The sequence below is a fragment of the Melanerpes formicivorus genome, unplaced genomic scaffold (genome assembly GCF_026170545.1).
Source record: "Melanerpes formicivorus ecotype bairdi unplaced genomic scaffold, bMelFor1.0.p_v2 SCAF_10, whole genome shotgun sequence".
Classification (NCBI taxonomy): Eukaryota; Metazoa; Chordata; class Aves; order Piciformes; family Picidae; genus Melanerpes; species Melanerpes formicivorus.
The window spans coordinates 5,492,264-5,513,010 of NW_027142362.1; the positions used below are offsets into that span (position 1 = coordinate 5,492,264).

Consider the following 20,747-nt stretch of genomic DNA (forward strand, 5'->3'; position numbering starts at 1 on the left):
GCCAACCTTGCCAGACAGTTGCCTGTGACCCTGGGAAAGTGCACAGACCTGGGTTGCTGGAGGGTTTCAAGTGCTGTCCTGAAACAGTGCTGAAGAGGGCACAGAGCAACTCACCAACTTCATACTGCCTCAACCACCACAATTTGCAGGGCACACAGCCCTGTTGCTTTCCTGTCACAGCCTAAAATCATAACACATCTCTGGGAACTCCCACATCACAGGCTGCACAGGATGTTAGGGGTTGGAAAGGACCTCTGGAGATCTTCGAGTCCAACCCCCCTGCCAGAGCAGGAGCATAGAATCCAGCACAGGTCACACAGGATCACATCCAGGTGGGTTAAAGCTACAAAGTACATCCAATCCCAGGATGCCAGTTCACATGACAATGCACAACTGCCATGAGCCCAAGCATGACACCAAAGCTAACCCCATCCTCAGAAAACAGCACAACCTACAGAGGAGACTCTTGGGAGACTCTATGCACTAACCCCACCTCAGGTTTGCCTGTAAAAAACAAGCCTGTAGAATAGAATAGAATTAACCAAGTTGGAAGAGACCTCCAAGATCATCCAGTCCAACCTATCACCCAACACCATCTAATCAACTAAACCATGGCACCAAGCATCCCATCCAGTGTTTTCCTAAACACCTGCAGGGATGGTTACTCCACCACCTCCCAGGGCAACACATTCCAATGGCCAATCTCTCTTGCTGGAAGAACTTCTTCTTAACATCCGGCCTAAACCTCTCCTGGTGCAGCTTGAGACTGTGTCCTCTTGTTCTGCTGCTGGTTGCCTGGCAGACGAGACCAACCCCCACCTGTCAACAACCTCCCTTCAGGGAGTTGTAGAGAGAAAGAAGGTCTCCCCTGAGCCTCCTCTTCTCCAGGCTAAGCAACCACAGCTCCCTCAGCCTCTCCTCACAGGGCTGTGCTCCAGACCCCTCCCCAGCTTTGTTGCCCTTCTCTGGACACCTTCCAGCAACTCAACATCTTTCCTAAGCTGAGGGGCCCAGAACTGGACACAGGACCCAAGGTGTGGCCTGAGCAGTGCTGAGTACAGGGCAGAATGACCTCCCTGCTCCTGCTGGTAGATCAGCCAGCTCAGCCTTTTCCCTGGCAAAGCAGCTGCCTGCACATTCCTGCCAACATCTCCCAGATCTTCCTGGATCCTCACTTTTTGGGAGCAGAGCCTGGCAGGGTGGCACAGATGAAAGTGCCTGTTGAGGAGAGGCGATCCAGCCACACCGTGCTCCAAAACCAACTCCACACAGCACGAAGCGCTCCGAGGCCTCCATCTTTAAGACCCTTGGATGAAGGCTGAAAGAGAAACCTCGGTCCTCAACCCCATCTTTACTCTGGCAGGCAGAGCCCCTTGACAGGATCTGCATCTTGGCCAGCCCACAAACCAATTTAGCACACAGACAAAGCTCCAGCCGACGGTTTAAGAAGAGCCTCTGAAAAGGCAGAGAGGAACGGCAGTTATTAATTTCCTAAATAGAAATCTGACTGCTTAAAGCCTTATTTAAAAGTGTGCCTGTCTCCATAATTACACAGCCTTAATTTGTTTTCTCTGCTACACAATAAATAAGGTGTGCACAATTACCTTCTGCAAACACACAGCAGTGCCTCCTGACTGCCTGGCTGCGTACGCAGCCGCCCAAGGAAGCGTTCAGAGGGAAGCACAGGCTCTTAAGTGCCTGCTTCCCAGCAAAGGGGGACTCAGCCACTGCAAATGCCAGCTTGCCTAGCACAACCTGCGAGGAGCCTACTCTTCTGCATGCTCAGCTCTGCTGTCACACAGCCAGCAAGGCCTGGATGCTCTGGCCAGCAGCAAACCGGCTCCTTGGCCTCTCCTGTGCACTGATTCCTGGTGCTCTGGGATACTGAGCTCTCCTGACAACTTTCCAGGGATGGGACAATGTTTTATTCTTCCTTACAAGGCACTACAACCACCTTTATTATTCATAGAACAGCTTGGGTTGGAAGAGACATGCAGAGGTCCCCACAGAATGGCTTGGGTTGGAAGAGACCTGCAGAAGTCCCCACAGAACGGCTTGGGTTGGGAGAGACCTGCAGAAATCCCCACAGAACGGCTTGGGTTGGGAGAGAACTGCAGAAGTCCCCACAGAACGGCTTGGGTTGGGAGAGACCTGCAGAAGTCCCCACAGAATGACTTGGGTTGGAAGAGACATGCAGAGGTCCCCACAGAACGGCTTGGGTTGGGAGAGACCTGCAGAGGTCCCCACAGAACGGCTTGGGTTGGGAGAGACCTGCAGAGGTCCCCACAGAACGGCTTGGGTTGGGAGAGACCTGCAGAGGTCCTCACAGAACGGCTTGGGTTGGGAGAGACCTGCAGAAATCCCCACAGAACGGCTTGGGTTGGGAGAGACCTGCAGAGGTCCCCACAGAACGGCTTGGGTTGGGAGAGACCTGCAGAGGTCCCCACAGAACGGCTTGGGTTGGGAGAGACCTGCAGAAGTCCTCACAGAACGGCTTGGGTTGGGAGAGACCTGCAGAAATCCCCACAGAACGGCTTGGGTTGGGAGAGACCTGCAGAGGTCCCCACAGAACGGCTTGGGTTGGGAGAGACCTGCAGAGGTCCCCACAGAATGACTTGGGTTGGGAGAGACCTGCAGAAGTCCTCACAGAACGGCTTGGGTTGGGAGAGACCTGCAGAGGCACTCACAGAATGGCTTGGGTTGGGAGAGACCTGCAGAGGTCCCCACAGAACGGCTTGGGTTGGGTTGGGAGAGGCCTTAGACCTGGTTGGAGGTTGGAGTAGATGATCTCTCAGGGCTCTTCCAACCTAAGCCATTCTATGAGTAGCAGAGAGTCCCTGCCACAGGCAGGGGCACCTCACAACTCTTCCTCTGCCTCTTTTCATTATACCTGTAGGACATTGATATCCTCATGACTTACAATCCTCCATCAAGCCCAAATAAATAGTCCAAAGCATCCTGGTGTTATTAGGAGGACAGGAAGAGTGGGAGTAGGAAAGACCTTTTCCCCTCAGTAAGCTGTGCTCAACACAGCAACACAGTAAAGAAGTATTCAGATGGTTTGTGTGTCTCAAACTCAGGAACCACATCATCCAAAGGTTTTCTTGCAGAGCCTCAAGCCAAACACCTTCTAGAAACACCAAGCATTTCCTAGGGCCACCTGCATTGCCTGCTAACCAGCTTCCACAAATCTTGCCTGCAAGATCTTGGGTTTCCCACAGCCTAGACCTTCTGGTCCTTGCATCCAGGGCAATCCCTGTATTAGCCAAAGGGCTGACAATGCTGCACAGAAATGGGACCAAGAACCTAGCAATGCAACTCTGCCCAGGGAGACCACACTCAGTGAGGGCACAAAATGACACTGAACAATATCCATCCCCATCCCACTTCTCCTGGAAGGAGTTGACATTGGAGCAGGCTGCCTAGGGAGGTGGTTGAGTCACCATCCCTGGATGTGTTTAAAGGTCATTTAGATCTGGTGCTTGGGGGCTATGGTTTAGGGGTGACCTTTGCAGAGTAGGGTTAACGGTTGGACTTGATGACCCCAAGGGTCTTTTCCAAGCTGAATGATTCTGTGAGTTATCCTCTTTAAAGTGCCAGCAGAAGCTGTAGATCCACACTGTAAAGCCCACTGTTACCTTCTGGATTCATTGCCTCTATCAGCAGTAGGCTTCACAGCACTAACCATCAGATGAGCCATGGAGCCCTAACTCTCCTCATTCAAGGAGAGGAATCCAAAGCTATTTCTAGATCCAGACCTCTGGCTCCCAGTCATCCACTGCTCCTCCACTGATTAGCTTGGCCTCAGGCCCCTTACACTTACACAGCTAATTTCAAACCTTAAAGGACTGGCACAGCTCTGCCAGGCTGCACTTGGGGGACATTTTGGAAGCTACCTCTCAGGCAGCTGAATGCTAAACAGTCCCTTCATGGCTTTCTCACTTTTCTTCCCTGGCTGTGAGGGGGAAGGGGGAAACAAAACAAATCCCGAGCCAAACCTCATCCAGAACCATTATCTTAACCAACCCCCCTCCCCCAAACCTGAGCTCCTGCAATTAGAGCTGGGATAAGTGATCTGCTTGTGATTGCACAGCTGGGGTCTGAAGATAAGCATGTGCACAGAGGAAGGGCCAGAAATAGAAGTTGCTGGGGGAAGGCAGAGCTCTCTGGCCCATCTGAGAGGAGGAAACCTTGATGAAAGGCACAGGGAAAAACTCACTTCAGGAGGAGGCAGGGATTTAACCCAGATGGGGAGAGAAGAAGACAAATACAGCTTTTTGAGGCCTGAGGATTTGCACCCAAGCTTCACGTGGGAAATGCCTGAGGCTGCTCAGAGCCAGCTTGCAGCAAGTGTTCAGCCCATGGCTCTGACCACCCAGGGCCACCCCTCCCTGGCAGTGAGGCTTCTCTCTCATTTATAAGACATGTTTGACATCTTGGTTACTTGCTATCACCTGCAACCATCCCAAAAGCCAGCAAAGAAGAAAGGAAAGCAGTGGCAACAGGTAGGGGCGACAGGCCCCCAGCCCCACAGCCATCCAGCTGCAGCCAGCCGTACCACAAGGAAGCTGGGGCAGCATCCCTGGCTCCTGTCAGCTCCTGTACCTCGGTACAGCTGCCCAAGCCTTCCAGCAGAGTGACATTTCCATTAATCCTTTTATCCCTGGCTCACCCCAGCAGCCGCTGCAGAAAGCGCGTCAGGCCTTCAGCAAGCTGAGCTCCCCAGGAGGCAGCGCCTGCAGAGTGGCTGAGGAGGCACCTCAGTGCACTTCCAGGGTGCCACGGCCATAGAGGGGACCCTGGGTGGCACGCCAGGTGCCCACCAGGCTGCACAAAGCCTCACAAGAGCCTCCCCCCACCCCCAGAAAAAGCAATCTGGCTGCCAGGGAGCAGTGGCACTGCGGCTGGAGAGCCTCTGGGGAGCAGGAGGGAGCCACCAGCCCTGCACCGCACCAGGTCTCGATGCTTGGCATCCACCACGGGGGACATCCACCTTGCAATTACCCACACTGCCAGGTCCCAGGCACGGCATCAAAACCCAGTGGGCAAGCACTAAGCAAATAATACACTGAACTTGCCTCGGGCATCAAAAAGGCAAGGAAAGAAAGATGTTAGGAACACGATCAATCTCACACGGCCCAAGCAGTAAACAAACACATATTTCATCACCACATACCAGCCTCAACTCTTGACACAAGATGGATGTGGGGTTGGTTGTTTTGTGGTCTTTATTCCTCCCAAACTCAAAAGTAATCTCCACAGCCAGAAAACAGAAAGGAACCCCAAACACTCGTGGAAGAAGCAACACCAACTGGATGTGCACACACACACAGCCCCCCAAGCCAGCCTACGCGGCCTCCTAGGCTCCTCCAACAGCCAAAGGGATTTCAGCAGGAATCAAATGTCAGTTGCTTGAGCTGCTAGGGAAATAAACAGCACCACTGACACCCATCCCCCATTACAAACAAAAACATCCCAATCAATTAAGAGAGGTATAGAGAGGGAAGGCTGCTCGGGAACAAACGACGGCAGCAAACAGCAGACAAACCTCACAAATCAGAACCAGAGTGCAGGAAGCAGGGAAAATCCCAGTGGTCAGCATTAAGGAGGGTTTAGGAGGACCTAATACACACTCCTTTAAACTGCAAAAAGGCTTTTGCTGTCCCTTAACTATTCATGCCCTTCGGTGCTGCAGATCTCCTGTTTAGCGAGCACTTTGCTGTCACTTAGCAACTCTAACAGCTTCGCCAAAAAGGAAGCTTTTGGGGGCTTTCAGTCTCCCAGCAGACAGCAAAAGGCAAATCTATCCTGCTCTGCAGGTGGCTTCTATCTCCCTCCATCAGGGACGTGCCCATATCGATGGCCACATGCACCCACCGACTCAGACCCAAGAGGACACAGTCTCAAGCTGTGCCAGGGGAGGTTCAGGCTAGATGTTAGGAAGAAGTTCTTCACGTTGGCATGTGCTGCCCAGGGAGGTGGTGGAGTCACCATCACTGGAGGTGTTTAGGAAGAGCCTGGATGAGGCACTTGGTGCCATGGTTGAGTTGGTTAGATGGTGTTGGGTGATAGGTTGGACTCAATGATCCCAAAGGTCTTTTCCAACCTGGTTAATTCTATTCTATTCCAAGGGATGCACCGTGGCTGCCCTGCACTGGTTTCCAAAAAGCAGGATTACACACACTCTTGAGGCAGCCCAACAGCTCATGCTCATGGCTGGGGCCTCTCACCAACCTCTCTTCCCCTTCCACATCTATACAGGAGCTAAGGAGGGTTAGCTCTCAGACAGAGTCACTTTAACAGGCTGGGAAGTGACTGACTTGAGAGCAGCCCTGAAGAAAAGGGCTTGTGGGTGCTGCTGGATGAAAAGCTCAACAGAAGCCACCAGTGTGCACTTGCAGCCCAGAAAGCCAGCCAGAACCTGGGCTGCAGCAAGAGAAGCACAGCCAGCAGGGCAAGGGAGGTGATTCTTCTCCTCTACCCTACTCTGCTGTGACCCCACCTGGGGTACTGTGTCCAGTTCTGGAGCCTCTAGCACAGGAAGGATCTGGAGGTGCAGAGAAGGGTCACGAGGTTGAACAGAGGGCTGCAGCTCCTCTGATATGAGGACAGAGAGAGGGAGTTGGGGCTGTTCAGTCTGGAGAAGAGAAGGCTCCCAGGAGACCTAATTGTGGCCTTCCAGGATCTGAAGGGGGCTACAAGGAAGCTGGGGAGGGACTTTTGAGGGAGTCAGGGAGTGATAGGACTGGGGGGAATGGAGCAAAACTAGGAATGGGTAGATTCAGATTGCATGTGAGGAAGAAGTTGCTCCCCATGAGGGTGGTGAGAGCCTGGCACAGGTTGCCCAGGGAGGTGGTGGAAGCCTCCTGCCTGGAGGTGTTTGCAGCCAGGCTGGATGTGGCTGTGAGCAACCTGCTGTAGTGTGAGGTGTCCCTGCCTATGGCAGGGGGGTTGGAACTGGCTGATCCTTGAGCTCCCTTCCAACCCTGACAATTCTATGCTTCTATTTCAATCCATGCAGTGCCTTGCACACTGGCCTGAAGTTCAGCCTTTCCTTTATCACTTGGGAACAGCAAATGCATATCCAGAAATGCAATCACTGCCCTTGGCCTCAAGGATGTGGGAATTCCCCAGGAGACTGCACCTGCTGGCTAATGATGTTCCAGCAGCTGGACACTTACACAACATCCCATGATAACAGGTCTCCAGCTTTGTGGCACAGAAACCTCCCTACCCCAGGCTAGCTGCAGAGGTCAGTTTAAGGAATCAATTAGAAGCAGAGCTGGCAGCCCTGTGGCCCAGGGTTTGTTCTGTAAAAACCCTGCCTTTTGGTTAAAAGCTGATGAGTAGGGCAGGCTCTGGCTGCCTCCTGGGCATGGGGGCATCCAACAAACCCTGCAGAAAGGGAACTGCAGGGCTGCTCACCAAGCAAGTGTTTGTTAGAGGGGTGATCAAAACCAGACCAGTTAGTAGACACTGAAACCCACCAGCAGGAGCTTGCCCCATCCTGTACTGGGGCCCATCACAGAGTGGTAGGGGCTGGAAGGGACCTCAAGAGATCATGCAGTCCAACCCCCCTGCCAGAGCAGGGGCACCTAGACCAGATCACACAGGAACTCATCCAGGCAGGTCTGGAATCTTTCCAGAGAGGGAGACCACAGCCCTTCTAACACACCCCAGGACACCATCAGCCTTCTTGGCCACAAGAACACACTGCTGCCTCGTGGGCAACCTTCCATCCTCTAGGACCTCCAGGTCCTTTTCCCCCCTCACAGCTCTCTGTGCCTTGGCTTTTCCTCCTCCCCTCCTTTACCACACCTTCCTCTCCTTGCCCATCAGCATCCCCTTTCCCTCCCACTGCTCTCCCAGATGGACACTGAGGAGCCACTCTGGGGGCTGTCCTTTGCCCAGGGAGCAGAGGCACTCACATGTAGTGCAGGTGAGGGTTCTTGGCAAAGGCGCGGGGCTGGATGTTTCGTAGTCCTGAGTTCCTGATTGTCCTGCAAAGAGATGCAGAAGGGCAGTGATGGAGCCAAGGATGACAGCTGCCCTAAAATCCTACCCTCAGCAGCTGAGGTATGCTGGAGGCTCTCATGCCTCCCTCCCCACCCACCCAGGAGGCACATCTCTCCCCACACAGCTTCTATGAAGGGCAAGCAAAGAGGAAATTGGACTTCACAGCTTCAGCTGGTGTGGTGACAGCACAGGCTCAGCACAGAGGGGCTGCTGGGCAAGACTCCCCCCTCCCATCCACCAAGGCTTGCTGAGGTGACCCAGAGCAGGAGGAGCAAATGGAAGCCTCTGCACCATCAGCTCCCCCCCCTCAAAGCCTTCTGCTTGTGCCTCTGATGAGGAGAGGCATTTTGTGCAGGGAGTTATGGACACTAGAAGGGGGAATGTTCTTCCCACCTTGTTTTGGAGCTGCACCAGCACTTTGACTAGGGTTTACTAATACCTGCTGCAGGCAAAAGTATTCCCCACTCCAGTGCTGCTTTCTTAGGTGAGAGGGGAACAGCAGCCAGCCTGCTAACAATGTGTGTGCGATAAGAGCGCAGCTTGCTGGGGCTTGGTTATCAAGTGCTCAGCAAAGCACACCTCTCCTCCAGCCTGCAGGCAAGCTGAATCTGATGTAAAGCTCTCAGGGAAACACCTGAGCAGAGTCTCTGATCAACCCTGAGCACCTCATGCAGGCAGCACCCAGGGTGTTCAGAGCTCCAGATAGTGGAGTTCTAGATGGGGTGGTACCCTCACTTGGCCGAGTTTCCCAAGCACCTGGCAAGCCCCTTCCACCCCATGGACCTCAGTTTCCCCTCCATGAGGCACAATGTCAGCCTGCCCTGGTGCTTGGAGGGCTGTGCAAGGAGATGCAATTCCCTTACTGTGCAGCACCCCCACGATGGCAACTGTGCTAAATGAGGACCAAGAGCTCAGCAATGAAGGATCGGTGGAGACAGCTGGAATTTCACATTGTGGAGCTGAAATGAGTCAGAACAATGCACAGGCCCAGAACCAGAAAAGTGGGGGAGAAGAGAGGTCAGGATTGATGTGTGTTGACAGAGCTGTCAGGAGCTAGCAATCTTCCCTCTCGCAGACCCAGCAAAGACCAAAACCACTTCATCTCTGTTGTGCACAGTCTCCTTGCAGAGCCAGCAGCTGAAACAGGCTCTGAGCATGGTGGGTGGAAAGACTGGAGATGGAGGGAAGCTACAGCTCTGTGCTGGAAGGAGTTGCCCACATGCTGCTCTCCCCAGCACACAGGACATACTCACAGCCTCTGGAGTCCTGTGTACAGCTCCATGTCAACAGCGTTCAGCGTCTGCAAGTTCTTCCAGTTCTCTATGTGTCTGTGGAGAACAAAGACAGGCTCAGCTGGGGCACAACCAGGTGGTTGCACTGCCTGTGCAAGGAACAGCACACAGCCACAGTTCATCATGTCCCACCACGCAGCTCCAAGTTTCTTCCAACCTGACTTCAGCCAAAACCTTCTTGCAGCAGGGCTGGGACTGGCCCTGCACAGGCTTCAGCATCCTCAGACGCACACAGCAACCTTCTTGCACCAGGGCTGGGACTGGTCCTGCACAGGCTTCAGCATCCCCATCCTCAGACACACACAGCAACCTTCCTGCAGCAGGGCTGGGACTGGCCCTGCACAGGCTTCAGCATCCTCATCCTCAGACACACACAGCAACCTTCCTGCACCAGGGCTGGGACTGGCCCTGCACAGGCTTCAGCATCCCCATCCTCAGACACACACAGCAACCTTCCTGCACCAGGGCTGGGACTGGCCCTGCACAGGCTTCAGCATCCCCCCATCCTCAGACACACACAGCAACCTTCCTGCAGCAGGGCTGGGACTGGCCCTGCACAGGCTTCAGCATCCTCAGACACACACAGCAACCTTCCTGCACCAGGGCTGGGACTGGCCCTGCACAAGCTTCAGCATCCCCACCCTCAGACACACACAGCAACCTTCTTGCAGCAGGGCTGGGACTGGCCCTGCACAGGCTTCAGCATCCTCAGACACACACAGCAACCTTCTTGCAGCAGGGCTGGGACTGGCCCTGCACAGGCTTCAGCATCCTCAGACACACACAGCAACCTTCTTGCAGCAGGGCTGGGACTGGCCCTGCACAGGCTTCAGCATCCTCAGACACACACAGCAACCTTCTTGCAGCAGGGCTGGGACTGGCCCTGCACAGGCTTCAGCATCCTCAGACACACACAGCAACCTTCTTGCAGCAGGGCTGGGACTGGCCCTGCACAGGCTTCAGCATCCTCATCCTCAGACACACACAGCAACCTTCTTGCAGCAGGGCTGGGACTGGCCCTGCACAGGCTTCAGCATCCCCACCCTCAGACACACACAGCAACCTTCCTGCACCAGGGCTGGGACTGGCCCTGCACAGGCTTCAGCATCCTCATCCTCAGACACACACAGCAACCTTCTTGCAGCAGGGCTGGGACTGGCCCTGCACAGGCTTCAGCATCCCCACCCTCAGACACACAGCAACCTTCCTGCAGCAGGGCTGGGACTGGCCCTGCACAGGCTTCAGCATCCCCACCCTCAGACACACAGCAAGCAGGGCTGGGACTGGCCCTGCACAGGCTTCAGCATCCCCACCCTCAGACACACAGCAACCTTCCTGCACCAGGGCTGGGACTGGCCCTGCACAGGCTTCAGCATCCACAGACACACACAGCAACCTTCTTGCAGCAGGGCTGGGACTGGCCCTGCACAGGCTTCAGCATCCACAGACACACACAGCAACCTTCTTGCAGCAGGGCTGGGACTGGCCCTGCACAGGCTTCAGCATCCCCACCCTCAGACACACACAGCAACCTTCTTGCAGCAGGGCTGGGACTGGCCCTGCACAGGCTTCAGCATCCCCCCACCCTCAGACACACAGAGCATGCACCATGCTGCCCAAACAAGTCATTTCTCATGGTGCCTGTTACTCTGCTCCTGCAGTGACTCAGGAAAGCCAACTGCCATGGTTCTACCAACAGCAGTAACATGGCTTGACCAAGTTTCAAGCGTGGAAGGTGCAACCAATCCATTGGACATCCTTAGCCAGGTCATTTCCCCTCTCCTGCAGGTTAGTTAAACAACAGAGACATGATGGAGACAGCTCACACAGGAGGCCTGAATGCAAGTACAACTACTCAAAAGCAAATACATAAATAAAGAAGGCCCTAAATGGGAGCAGGAAAAGCCAGAGTCACATTTACCCGGTCTCTTACTCCAGGAGACAAAGAGCCTCCTCGTCTCTGCTGGCTGGCAGTGCTGCCAAGCAGGAGAGCAGCAAGCTTGGTTTGCAAACCATGCCTTTTATTATGAGTTCCTCAAGCTGCCTGGGGCACTCTGGCAGGTATGTTCCAGAGAACAAAAACAGAAATAGATCTGTCACTGCAGGACCATTACTCAGTAAATATTAGAGCCAGGAAAGGTGACAGAGTGACAGCCCCAGAGAATGGGGTCCCCTGTTATCAGCGGCACAGGAGCGCTGCTGGCAGCAGCAGAGCCGGCTGGACGTGGCCGTGGGTCTCCCCCTAACAAGCTGCCACACTGTGTGCTGGAGGAAGGAGCTCAGTCCTCATCCCCAGCTTAAATCACTTCTAGGCCACTCAAAGCTTCCTCCCAGATGAAGCTCTGGCATCCTCCCACCCAGAAACACAAATATTTTCCAAGAGGAGCTTTGCTGGAGAGCAGGTGGAGGAGGTCTTCTCTCAAAGTGAGCTGAGAGGGAGAACAAAACCATCTGGCTGCTTCCCTCAGACAATGTGTGAATGAAGCCTAACTTTGAAATTAATGACCAGGCTCAGATCTGCCTTGACACAAGAGCTGGCTTGAGACTTGGCTCTGGAGGAGGGAAACACTTCCCAGAGGTGCAGAGCTGGGGTGATGAGCCAGCGCTGAGAACCATTCCACAGTGCCCTGATTCTGGGCAAGAACTTCGGAGGGCTCTGAGGTGGTCTACAAGATGAGCAGAAGAGGGACCTTTGACAGCTTCCAGAGCAGTCACAGGGGCCACATGCTCCTCCTCCAGCACTTTCCGTGCCTCGTGCTTGGACAGGAACAGACAAATGAACATGGCAGAGGAACACAGACCTGTTTGAGCCATATTCCAAACAACATCCAGCCCAAGAAAAGTACAAAGCCTGGACTAGAGCTAGACATATTGCTCAGCTCTCACCATGCAGATCCAAGAAAAGCAGAGAGCCACAAGAGTCTCCTCTGCTTTCCAAGTGTTCCATAACTGCCTGCAGACCCTGAGGGGTTAGCATGAGGACGCCACAGGACAGCACAAAGCTACAGCTAAACCTCAGTGACCTGCTCATGGCTTTGGAGAGCCTCTGGCCCAGGCAGACGAGAAACAGGACATGGTTACAGCCACTGTGTGCTCCCTGCAGGTGCCCAAAGCCCTCCTGAATGCCTGCAGGACAAAACACAGGCTGGGAGGAGTCAGTCAGGAGATTTTCCACCTCACTGAAACCCTTCTGATACAGGGCAGGGGAGTTTAGGTCTTGGGTCACCAGACTGCAGGACTGAGTTGCTTCCCATCTGCAACTCCTACATACCAGAAGAAAAAGACCTCTAAGAGAGGTCTGGAGCACAGCCCTGTGAGGAGAGGCTGAGGGAGCTGGGGTTGCTTAGCCTGCAGAAGAGGAGGCTCAGGGGAGACCTTCTTGCTCTCTACAACTCCCTGAAGGGAGGTTGTAGCCAGGTGGGGGTTGGTCTCTTCTTCCAGGCAACCATTGGCAGAACACAAGGACACAGTCTCAAGCTGAGCCAGGGGAGGGTTAGGCTGGATGTTAGGAAGAAGTTCTTCCCAGAAGGAGAAGCCATTGGAATGTGCTGCCCAGGGAGGTGGTGGAGTCACCATCCCTGGAGGTGCCCAAAAAAAGGCATGGAGCCATGTTAGCTGTCAGGAGGTGTTAGGGGATAGGTAATAGGTTGGACTTGATGATCTCTGAGGTCTTTTCCAACCTGGGTGATTCTGTGAAGAGAAAGAGCAAGCATGGCACGAAGCAGGGGTGGGATGATGTGAGTTTACCACCAGGGCATGCTAAAGCTACGGGACCCAAGCAATGACCTTCGGAGAGGGATGGAGCAGCCTGGAGCCAGGAGCTAAGGAGCAACCACAGCTGGGAAGGAGGTGGCAGCCAGATTGGCTCTTGTTTTATTGATTGGGTTTGCTAAAAAAAGCCCAGGTTATTTTTGACCTGGCACTCAAAGCCATGTGGGCAGAGAAAGACCTGAGCTTGTTCCCAGCAACATGCACAGGCATGACTTTCTGATGACTCAGCATTAGGTCACAGAGGTCTTGGAGGCACCCCCCCCATGGTCAAGGCCTCCAGAAGTGACATTACACTAGACTGCAAACACATCCTCCACAGCTTGTGTTCCAGCCTCCCAAACAATGCCCATGAGTTTCCTGAGCCAGATGTGCTTTGGTTTGTTAACAGAGGCACAACACCCACACTGCTGCCTCCAGTTCTGGTGTCCCCAGCATGAGCAGGACACAGAGCTGGTGGAGGGAGTCCAGAGGAGGCCACAAAGATGATCCAAGGGCTGCAACACCTCTGCTATGAGGACAGGCTGAGGGAGCTGGGGGTGTTCAGCCTGGAGAAGAGAAGACTCCAGGGGCACCTTAGAGCTGCCTGCCGTACCTGAAAGGATCCTACAGGAAGGCTGCAGAGGGACTTTTCCTGAGGGTGTCTAGAGACAGAACAAGAGGGAATGGTTAGAAGCTGAGGCAGAGCAGGGTTAGAGTGGAGCTAAGGAAAAAGTTCTTCCACAGGAGGGTGGTGAGACTCTGGAACAGGCTGCCCAGGTTGGTTGTGGCTGCCTCCTCCCTGGGGATGCTGAAGACCACTGGATGAGGCCTTGCGCAGCTGAGTCTAGCAGAGAGGTGTCCTGCCCATAGCAGGGAGATTGGAGCAAATGAGATCTCTGATGTACCTTCCAACCTGAGCCATCCTCTGATTCAATGAAAGTGAGACACAAGGGAAGCAGGAGTGGACATAAACACACACAGAGGATGTTCCCCCTGCCCAGCAGTTGCTTTACACAGAGGGCAAGAGAGGGAAATAGCCTCCTCCCCGATAAAGGGAACAGTTAGCAAGGGACTTGGAGTCCTTTAAGCTACACAGACACTTCCCATCTCTGGGACTCCCAGAAATGGCTCTTTCCCTTTTTTTGTTTAATCTGATTTTTCAGCCCAGCAGGAATGGCACATTGCTCCCAGAAGTGACAGATCAACTCTGGCTCACCAGCACCTCAAAGGTACACCAAGAACAACATTTCCTTTGGTTCCCTGTTGCTTTGGAGAGCACAGAGGAACTTTGTGCTGGCTGAGTTCCCCTGAATCCACTTTTTAAACCAAACAAATCCCAGGGAGTCAAGTTGTGATTGCAGAACTGGCAGTGGTTGCACAGGAGAGCAACCAACCAAGCAAGGGAAGCTCCAGCCCTAGAACTTCAGGTCCTCTTCATAGAATCACAGAAGTGTTAGGATCAGAAGGGAGCTCAAGGATCAGCCAGTTCCAAGCCCCCTGCCATGGGCAGGGACACCTCACACTACAGCAGGTTGCTCACAGCCACAGCCAGCCTGGCTGCAAACACCTCCAGGGATGAGGCTTCCACCACCTCCCTGGGCAACCTGTGCCAGGCTCTCACCACCCTCATGGGGAAGAACTTCTTCCTCACATCCAATCTGAATCTACCCATTTCTAGTTTTGCTCCACTCCCCCCAGTCCTATCACTCCCTGACACCCTCAAAAGTCCCTCCCCAGCTTGCTTGCAGCCCCCTGCAGATCCTGGAAGGCCACAGTGAGGTCACCTCAGAGCCTTCTCTTCTCCACACTCAACAGCTTCAACTCCCTCAGTCTGTCCTCATAGCAGAGCAGCTCCAACCCTCTGGACACCTTCCAGCACCTCCAGATCCTTTCTGTAACAGAGGCTCCAGAACTGGACACAGTACTCCAGGGGAGGTCTCACCAGAGTAGATTAGAGGGGGAGAATCACCTCCCTTGCCCTGCTGGCTCTGCTTCTCTTGCTGCAGCCCAGGCTCTGGTTGTCTCTCTGGGCTGCAAGTGCACACTGGCGGCTCCTGTTGAGCTTCTCATGTCCTTCAGTACATCAGTGAGCTCCCCCTCTTCTCTCTCCAAGGTCTTGCTCACTCTAGACATTTTATATCCTCCCAGCTGCTGCTGGAGACTGAGACCTTCCCTTCTTCCCTGCCTCGGCTCATTGAGCTGGCAGGAGCACGGCTGCTGACTTCATGCTGAATACAGATGTGACAGCTCCCAGCCCTGCCCTGGGCTCTGCAATCAGGTGTTGAGAGCTGACTTACAGCCAGTGGGTTACTGCCTCCTCCATGCAAGCGTCTCTGAGCACACATTGCTGTGGCATTGCTTGGTTGTTATTGGGGTGAGCTGCTCCTCTTGGAACAGCTCTAGGAGTAACACTGCAGCTCACCAACCCTGAAGAGCTCACCATCTACACATCCACCTAGACCCACTTCCAGCTTCTAATTGAGGCCATATGAGATGCCTCACTAGCAGATGAGAGTGCTCACTCATTTTTTTGTGGGGGAGAGATGGAGGGAAGGGGGTGGCTGTTCAAATCTGTGTTTCCTGTCCTGGAGGGTCCTGCTGGCCCAGGTCTCCTTTCTCTGCAGAGCTGCCTTTATACCATGCCCTTGACAGAGCACTCAAAGCCCACCTTAGGAGCAGCTAGGGCTTTGCCCTCCCAATCCACACCACAACACTGCACCAGAACTCCCCTGCCCTTCCCATTTCTTACCCACAAGCATTCTACAGCTGTTTTCTCACAGCAAAACTGTCTTTGCTCAAGCAGCTCTTTTCCTTTCCCAGCATTTCTTCTTCTTCCCTCAACCAGCCAAAGCCAGACCCACCCAGCTATCATTTATAAGTTACAGGAGGCCAGCTCTTCCAAGGCAGCACGTCTGTACCAAGCAATGAAGTGCAAGGCAAACTGTCTCAAGTGCCTTGAACAGATCCTGACTCAAGCCCCAGAAGTGGTGCAGATATGTTGCTGAGGCAGAGTCCTGCTGGCAAGGTTATTTTGCTTCTGGTTTCAGCCCCAGCACAACTGGCACTCACACATGGTGACCTAAGCAAGGAGCACTGGGAGAAACACTCTAATGCTATTTTCTTCATCAGCTTACTTAACTCCTTTTCCCCACCTCCCTTGAATAAGGGTGACCAAAAACCAGAGAGCAGTCTCTGGGAAGTCTCACTTGTCCAACAGCATGAGCAGTTCTCCAGGTACACTGGAGACACCATGACTTGCAGCCCCATCAGCCTGGAAGCATGTTTTCACCTCAGAGTGGAGCATTTCACCAAGGACTTCTACCCAACCAGGTTGTTTCCAACTGACAGGATTCCCTAGCTGGCAGCAAAAGCCCCACTGCACCCACACTTGCAGTCAGCCCACCTCATGTGGACTCTCTTGGTTTCACTGCTGCAGCTCTTCCCCTTGGCCAGCCTAACTCAATTTTGTGTTCCCACAGCACTGTCTCAGCAGCAAACCCCATGAGCACCCTCCTGCCTTTTTGGGCCACTCACAGGATGTTAGGGGCTGGAAGGGACCTCAGGAGATCATTAAGTCCAACCCCCCTGCCAGAGCAGGAGCATAGAATCCAGCACAGGTCACCCAGGAACACATTCAGATGGGGCTTGAAAGTCTCCAGAGAAGGAGACTCCACAACCCCTCTGAGAAGCCTGTTTCAGTGCTCTGTGACCCTCACAGTGAAGAAGTTCCTCCTCCTGTTGAGGTGGAACCTCCTGTGCTGTAGCTCATATCCATTGCCCCTTGTCCTACCACAGGGTACAACAGAGAAGAGCCTGTCCTCAAGGAAAGCAGAAACCAGTATCACTTCCACGGATCCTCAGTGATTATTTCCTCTTTCAACACCTCCCACCACCATTTGCCCATTACCCAGCTCTTAGAATCATAGAACCAGCTAAGTTGGAGGAGACCTCCAAGACAGAATAGAATAAACCAGGTTGGAAGAGACCTTGGAGATCATCAAGTCCAACCCATCATCCAACACCATCTCATCAACTAAACCATGGCACCAAGCACCCCATCCAGTCTCCTCCTAAACACCTCCAGTGATGGTGACTCCACCACCTCCCTGGGCAGCACATTCCAATGGCAAATCTCTATGTGAAGAACTTCTTCCTCACCTCCAGCCTAAACCTCCCCTGGCACAGCTTGAGACTTACAACATCTGGGCTATCCTCTGTCTCCTCCAGAAGAGCAAACCACTGATGATGTAGTGCAGCATCACATTAACCTCTGGCCACAAAAGTCAGCTCTCTGCTGAAGATCAGTTGCCTTTTAACAGGAAAACCTGGGGTCAGCCTGACAAAGGCTAACTTTAGAGGCCAACCCTCCATCATATCTCAGCCTCCATCTACCTACAACCTGTTGAAAGCCATGGAGACCACTGCAGTCAGCTTGCCTGCTGCATCCCAGCTCAGGGCACACTTGTGAAGCCTGAACCCCTCTTTGCCAGGTTCTGCAGCTCACAAGCATCATATCTGTGACAGTTTCAGGCTATGCCTTTAAAAAGTTAGGGTTGCCAATCCCAGGACACTGCACAGTAAGGTTGCACTTGGTGATCCTGAGGGTCTCTTCCAACCTGAATGATTCTGTGATGTTGGTCCTCGCATCACAGACATCAGCAATTTTGTTTGGTCACCAAGCCACAGGGTTTGGGTTGCAAAGTGGTCTCCAGAAATAGCAGAACCTTGCTGGGCTTGCTGGTAGGGAAATGGCAGCCATTGAGGCCATGAGAATGGCCATTTCTTTCATTCCCAGAAGGAGTTTGGCACCTTCTAGAGACCACACAGCCAGCCTGCACTGCCCCCCTGGCAGCCCAGTGCCGAGGCAGCAAGGGAGGCTGGAACATCCGCTGGGATTTAAGCACAGTCACGCTCATTTCATCCCACGTGCATCAGGCAGAGGTGAAAAACAGCCTCTTGTGCCAATTTAGCAAGTGATTAGCTCGAGGCTGTTTAATGTGCCTGGCCTTCCTTCGCCCTGCTCACACAACAGGGATAACATTGAGCTAATCTCCCTCAGCTTTTCAAGGGCCACGGTCAGCAGCTTAAGAAAAGGTACTCAATCAGCACCAAGTATCCCAAAGCATGTGCTGTGCACACATCTGCCGCCCAAACCTACCTCCCTGGTCCAGACCAGAGGGGAGGGACCTCCCAGCAGGCTGTCATCAGCTCCCTTCACATCCCCATCAGAGCCGTGCCACCCCAGTGCCATGGCTTGGGTTCGGATGCTCAGCAGCAAATCAATTGTGCACCAGCAAGCAGGCAGCACCCCACAGCACACAGCTGTACACAGAGATATATCATGGAATGGCTCAGGTTGGAAGGCATCTCAGAGATCAATTGCTCCATCCTCCCTGCCATGGACAGGGACACCTCTCAACTTGACTCAAGGCCTCATCCAGCCTGGTCTTCAACACCCCCAGGCAGAAGACATCCACAACCAACCTGGGCAGCCTATTCCAGAGTCTCACCACCCTCCTACTGAAGAACTTCCTCAGCTCCACTCAAACCCTGCTCTCCCTCAGCTTCAAACCATTCCCCCTTGTCCTGTCTTTAGACACCCTCAGGAAAAGTCTCTCTGCAGCCTTCCTGCAGGATCCCTTCAGCTATTAGAAGGCAGCTCTAAGGTCCCCCTGGAGTCTTCTCTTCTCCAGGCTGAACACCCCCAGCTCCCTCAGCTTGTCCTCATAGCAGAGGTGCCCCAGCCCTTGGCTCATCCTTGTGGCCTCCTCTGGACTCACTCCACCAGCTCTGTGTCCTCCTCCTGAGTGGACACCAGAGCTGGATGCAATACTGGCAGTGATGGTCTCAGCAGACCAGAGCATACACACAGGTAGATCCACAAGAAAGGCAGGCAGGAGTGTTTGACTCCTCTCTCTGGTAGGGCAACAAGAACATTGATTTGCCATCCAGGCACATCACACCTCCACCATCCAAGCAGCAGCATTCACTTTCAATTACCTGATAGATTTAGCACTAGAAACAAGCCTCCTGGCATGCCAGCTCCACACCATGCAAACAGGAGTTTGGTTGCAAGGGGAGAAGAGAGAGAAGATGCCCCTTAAAACATTTGCCCAGCAAGATCTGGAATGGGTTGTCCAAGGAGGTGGTTGGGGCACCGTCCCTGGAGGTGTTTAAGCCCAGGCTGGATGAGGCTCTGGCCAGGCTGATCTAGTGTGGGGTGTCCCTGCCCATGGCAGGGGCGTTGGAACTAGATGATCCTTGTGGTCCCTTCCAACCCTGACTGATACTATGATCTGCCTCCTCCCAGGAGAGCTACTGCAGAGGGTGCTGGGAAGCCCTGAAGGCTTGGAAAGCCAGGGACAGCCCTGGCACCCCCAGGGCAAAGCGCTGCTACGGTGGGGACTGCCAGCTCCTTTCACCCATCCCTTACAGCCCATGCAGGGCTGAGGAAGCCATAAAGGACCCAGCCACCTCTCAGAGTATTTTAAAGGCACTTATTGCCTATATTTAATAAGCAGAGGCAGGAAGGCCTTGATTCCCTCAATATGGAAGGTATAAAAGTGAATTGGTAACGGAGCATTAAAGGCAAGCACAGCTGAATAAAGACTTACAAGGGCAATGCTGTCTCCATTTAAAGTGGGCTTCCCCTTCCCAACAATGCATGGAAAAGTCACCCAGCAGTGGCTAACTTGGCACCCTTAAGGATAATTTGAGGTCAGTGGGGGGGGGAAGGGGTGGGAGAAGAGGGGGGAGAGAAAGCAAATCCAGCTTTGCAGGAACAGTTATGAGCAGAACCCTGCAGTGTAATTGGGATTTGTCAAGGTAATGACCATAAAACACAGCACTGTGACACAGCTCCCTCTGCACTGGCAGAGCTGCTCCTCTTGCCCAGGCTGTGCAGGGCACACCAGTGCTGCAGAGGACACAAGTCCCCATCCCGGGGGGGCAACATCCAACCCAACGATCCAAACCAGATGGAGTTGGGCAAAGGGAAAAGCCCCCCTGGTGCCCTTGGCTGGGGAGTGGGTGGGAAGGATACAGCCATGCATGGGCTGCTGCAGAGTGGGGTCTCAACAGTTCTGGGCCCCTCAGTTTAAGAAGGACATTGAGATACTTGAATGTGTCCAGAGAAGGGCAGCAAGGCTGGGGAGGGGTCTGGAGCACAGCCCTGTGAGGAGAGGCTGAGGGAGCTGGGGTTGCTTAGCCTGGAGAAGAGGAGGCTCAGGGGAGACCTTCTTGTTCTCTCTACAACTCCCTGAAGGGAGGTTGTAGCCAGGGGGGGGTTGGTCTCTTCTCCCAGGCAACCAGCAGCAGAACAAGAGGACACAGCCTCAAGCTGTGTCAGGGGAGGTTCAGAGGAAATTCTTCCCAGAGAGAGAGAAATTGCCCATTGGAGTGTGCTGCCCAGGGAGGTGGTGGGGTCAATGCCCCTGGAGGTGTTTGAGAAGGGACTCCTCTGCTTAACCTCCAGAAGCCTTCAGTTCACCCCAGGACAGCTGCCACATCCTGCACCAGCTCTGGCCAGTGACTTCTGGAGCAGAGAGCATCCCTTCCAGGGACAATGTGTCAGTATTACTAGAAGACAGGGAGCTGCCTGGGCCCAGCATGGACAGATTGCTGCAGCACCCAGGCAGCAGTATGTTCCTGTTACCACACACTACAGCCAAGGTTTTTCAGGGCAGGAAG

At 53.8% G+C, this 20,747-nt stretch overlaps 1 protein-coding gene across 3 annotated transcripts in view; it reads right to left on the bottom strand.

Moving 5' to 3' along the window:
* NTRK3 (neurotrophic receptor tyrosine kinase 3) overlaps nt 1-20,747 on the bottom strand; it is a 287,748-nt gene that overhangs the window by 230,830 nt on the left and 36,171 nt on the right. For all 3 annotated transcript variants that reach the window (XM_068143397.1, XM_068143396.1, XM_068143398.1), the window contains exons 2-3: nt 9,270-9,344; nt 7,929-8,000 (exon numbers count right to left, since the gene is read on the bottom strand). In XM_068143397.1, coding sequence (XP_067999498.1) covers nt 7,929-8,000; nt 9,270-9,344 — 147 coding nt within the window. The remainder of the gene's footprint in view (nt 1-7,928; nt 8,001-9,269; nt 9,345-20,747) is intronic.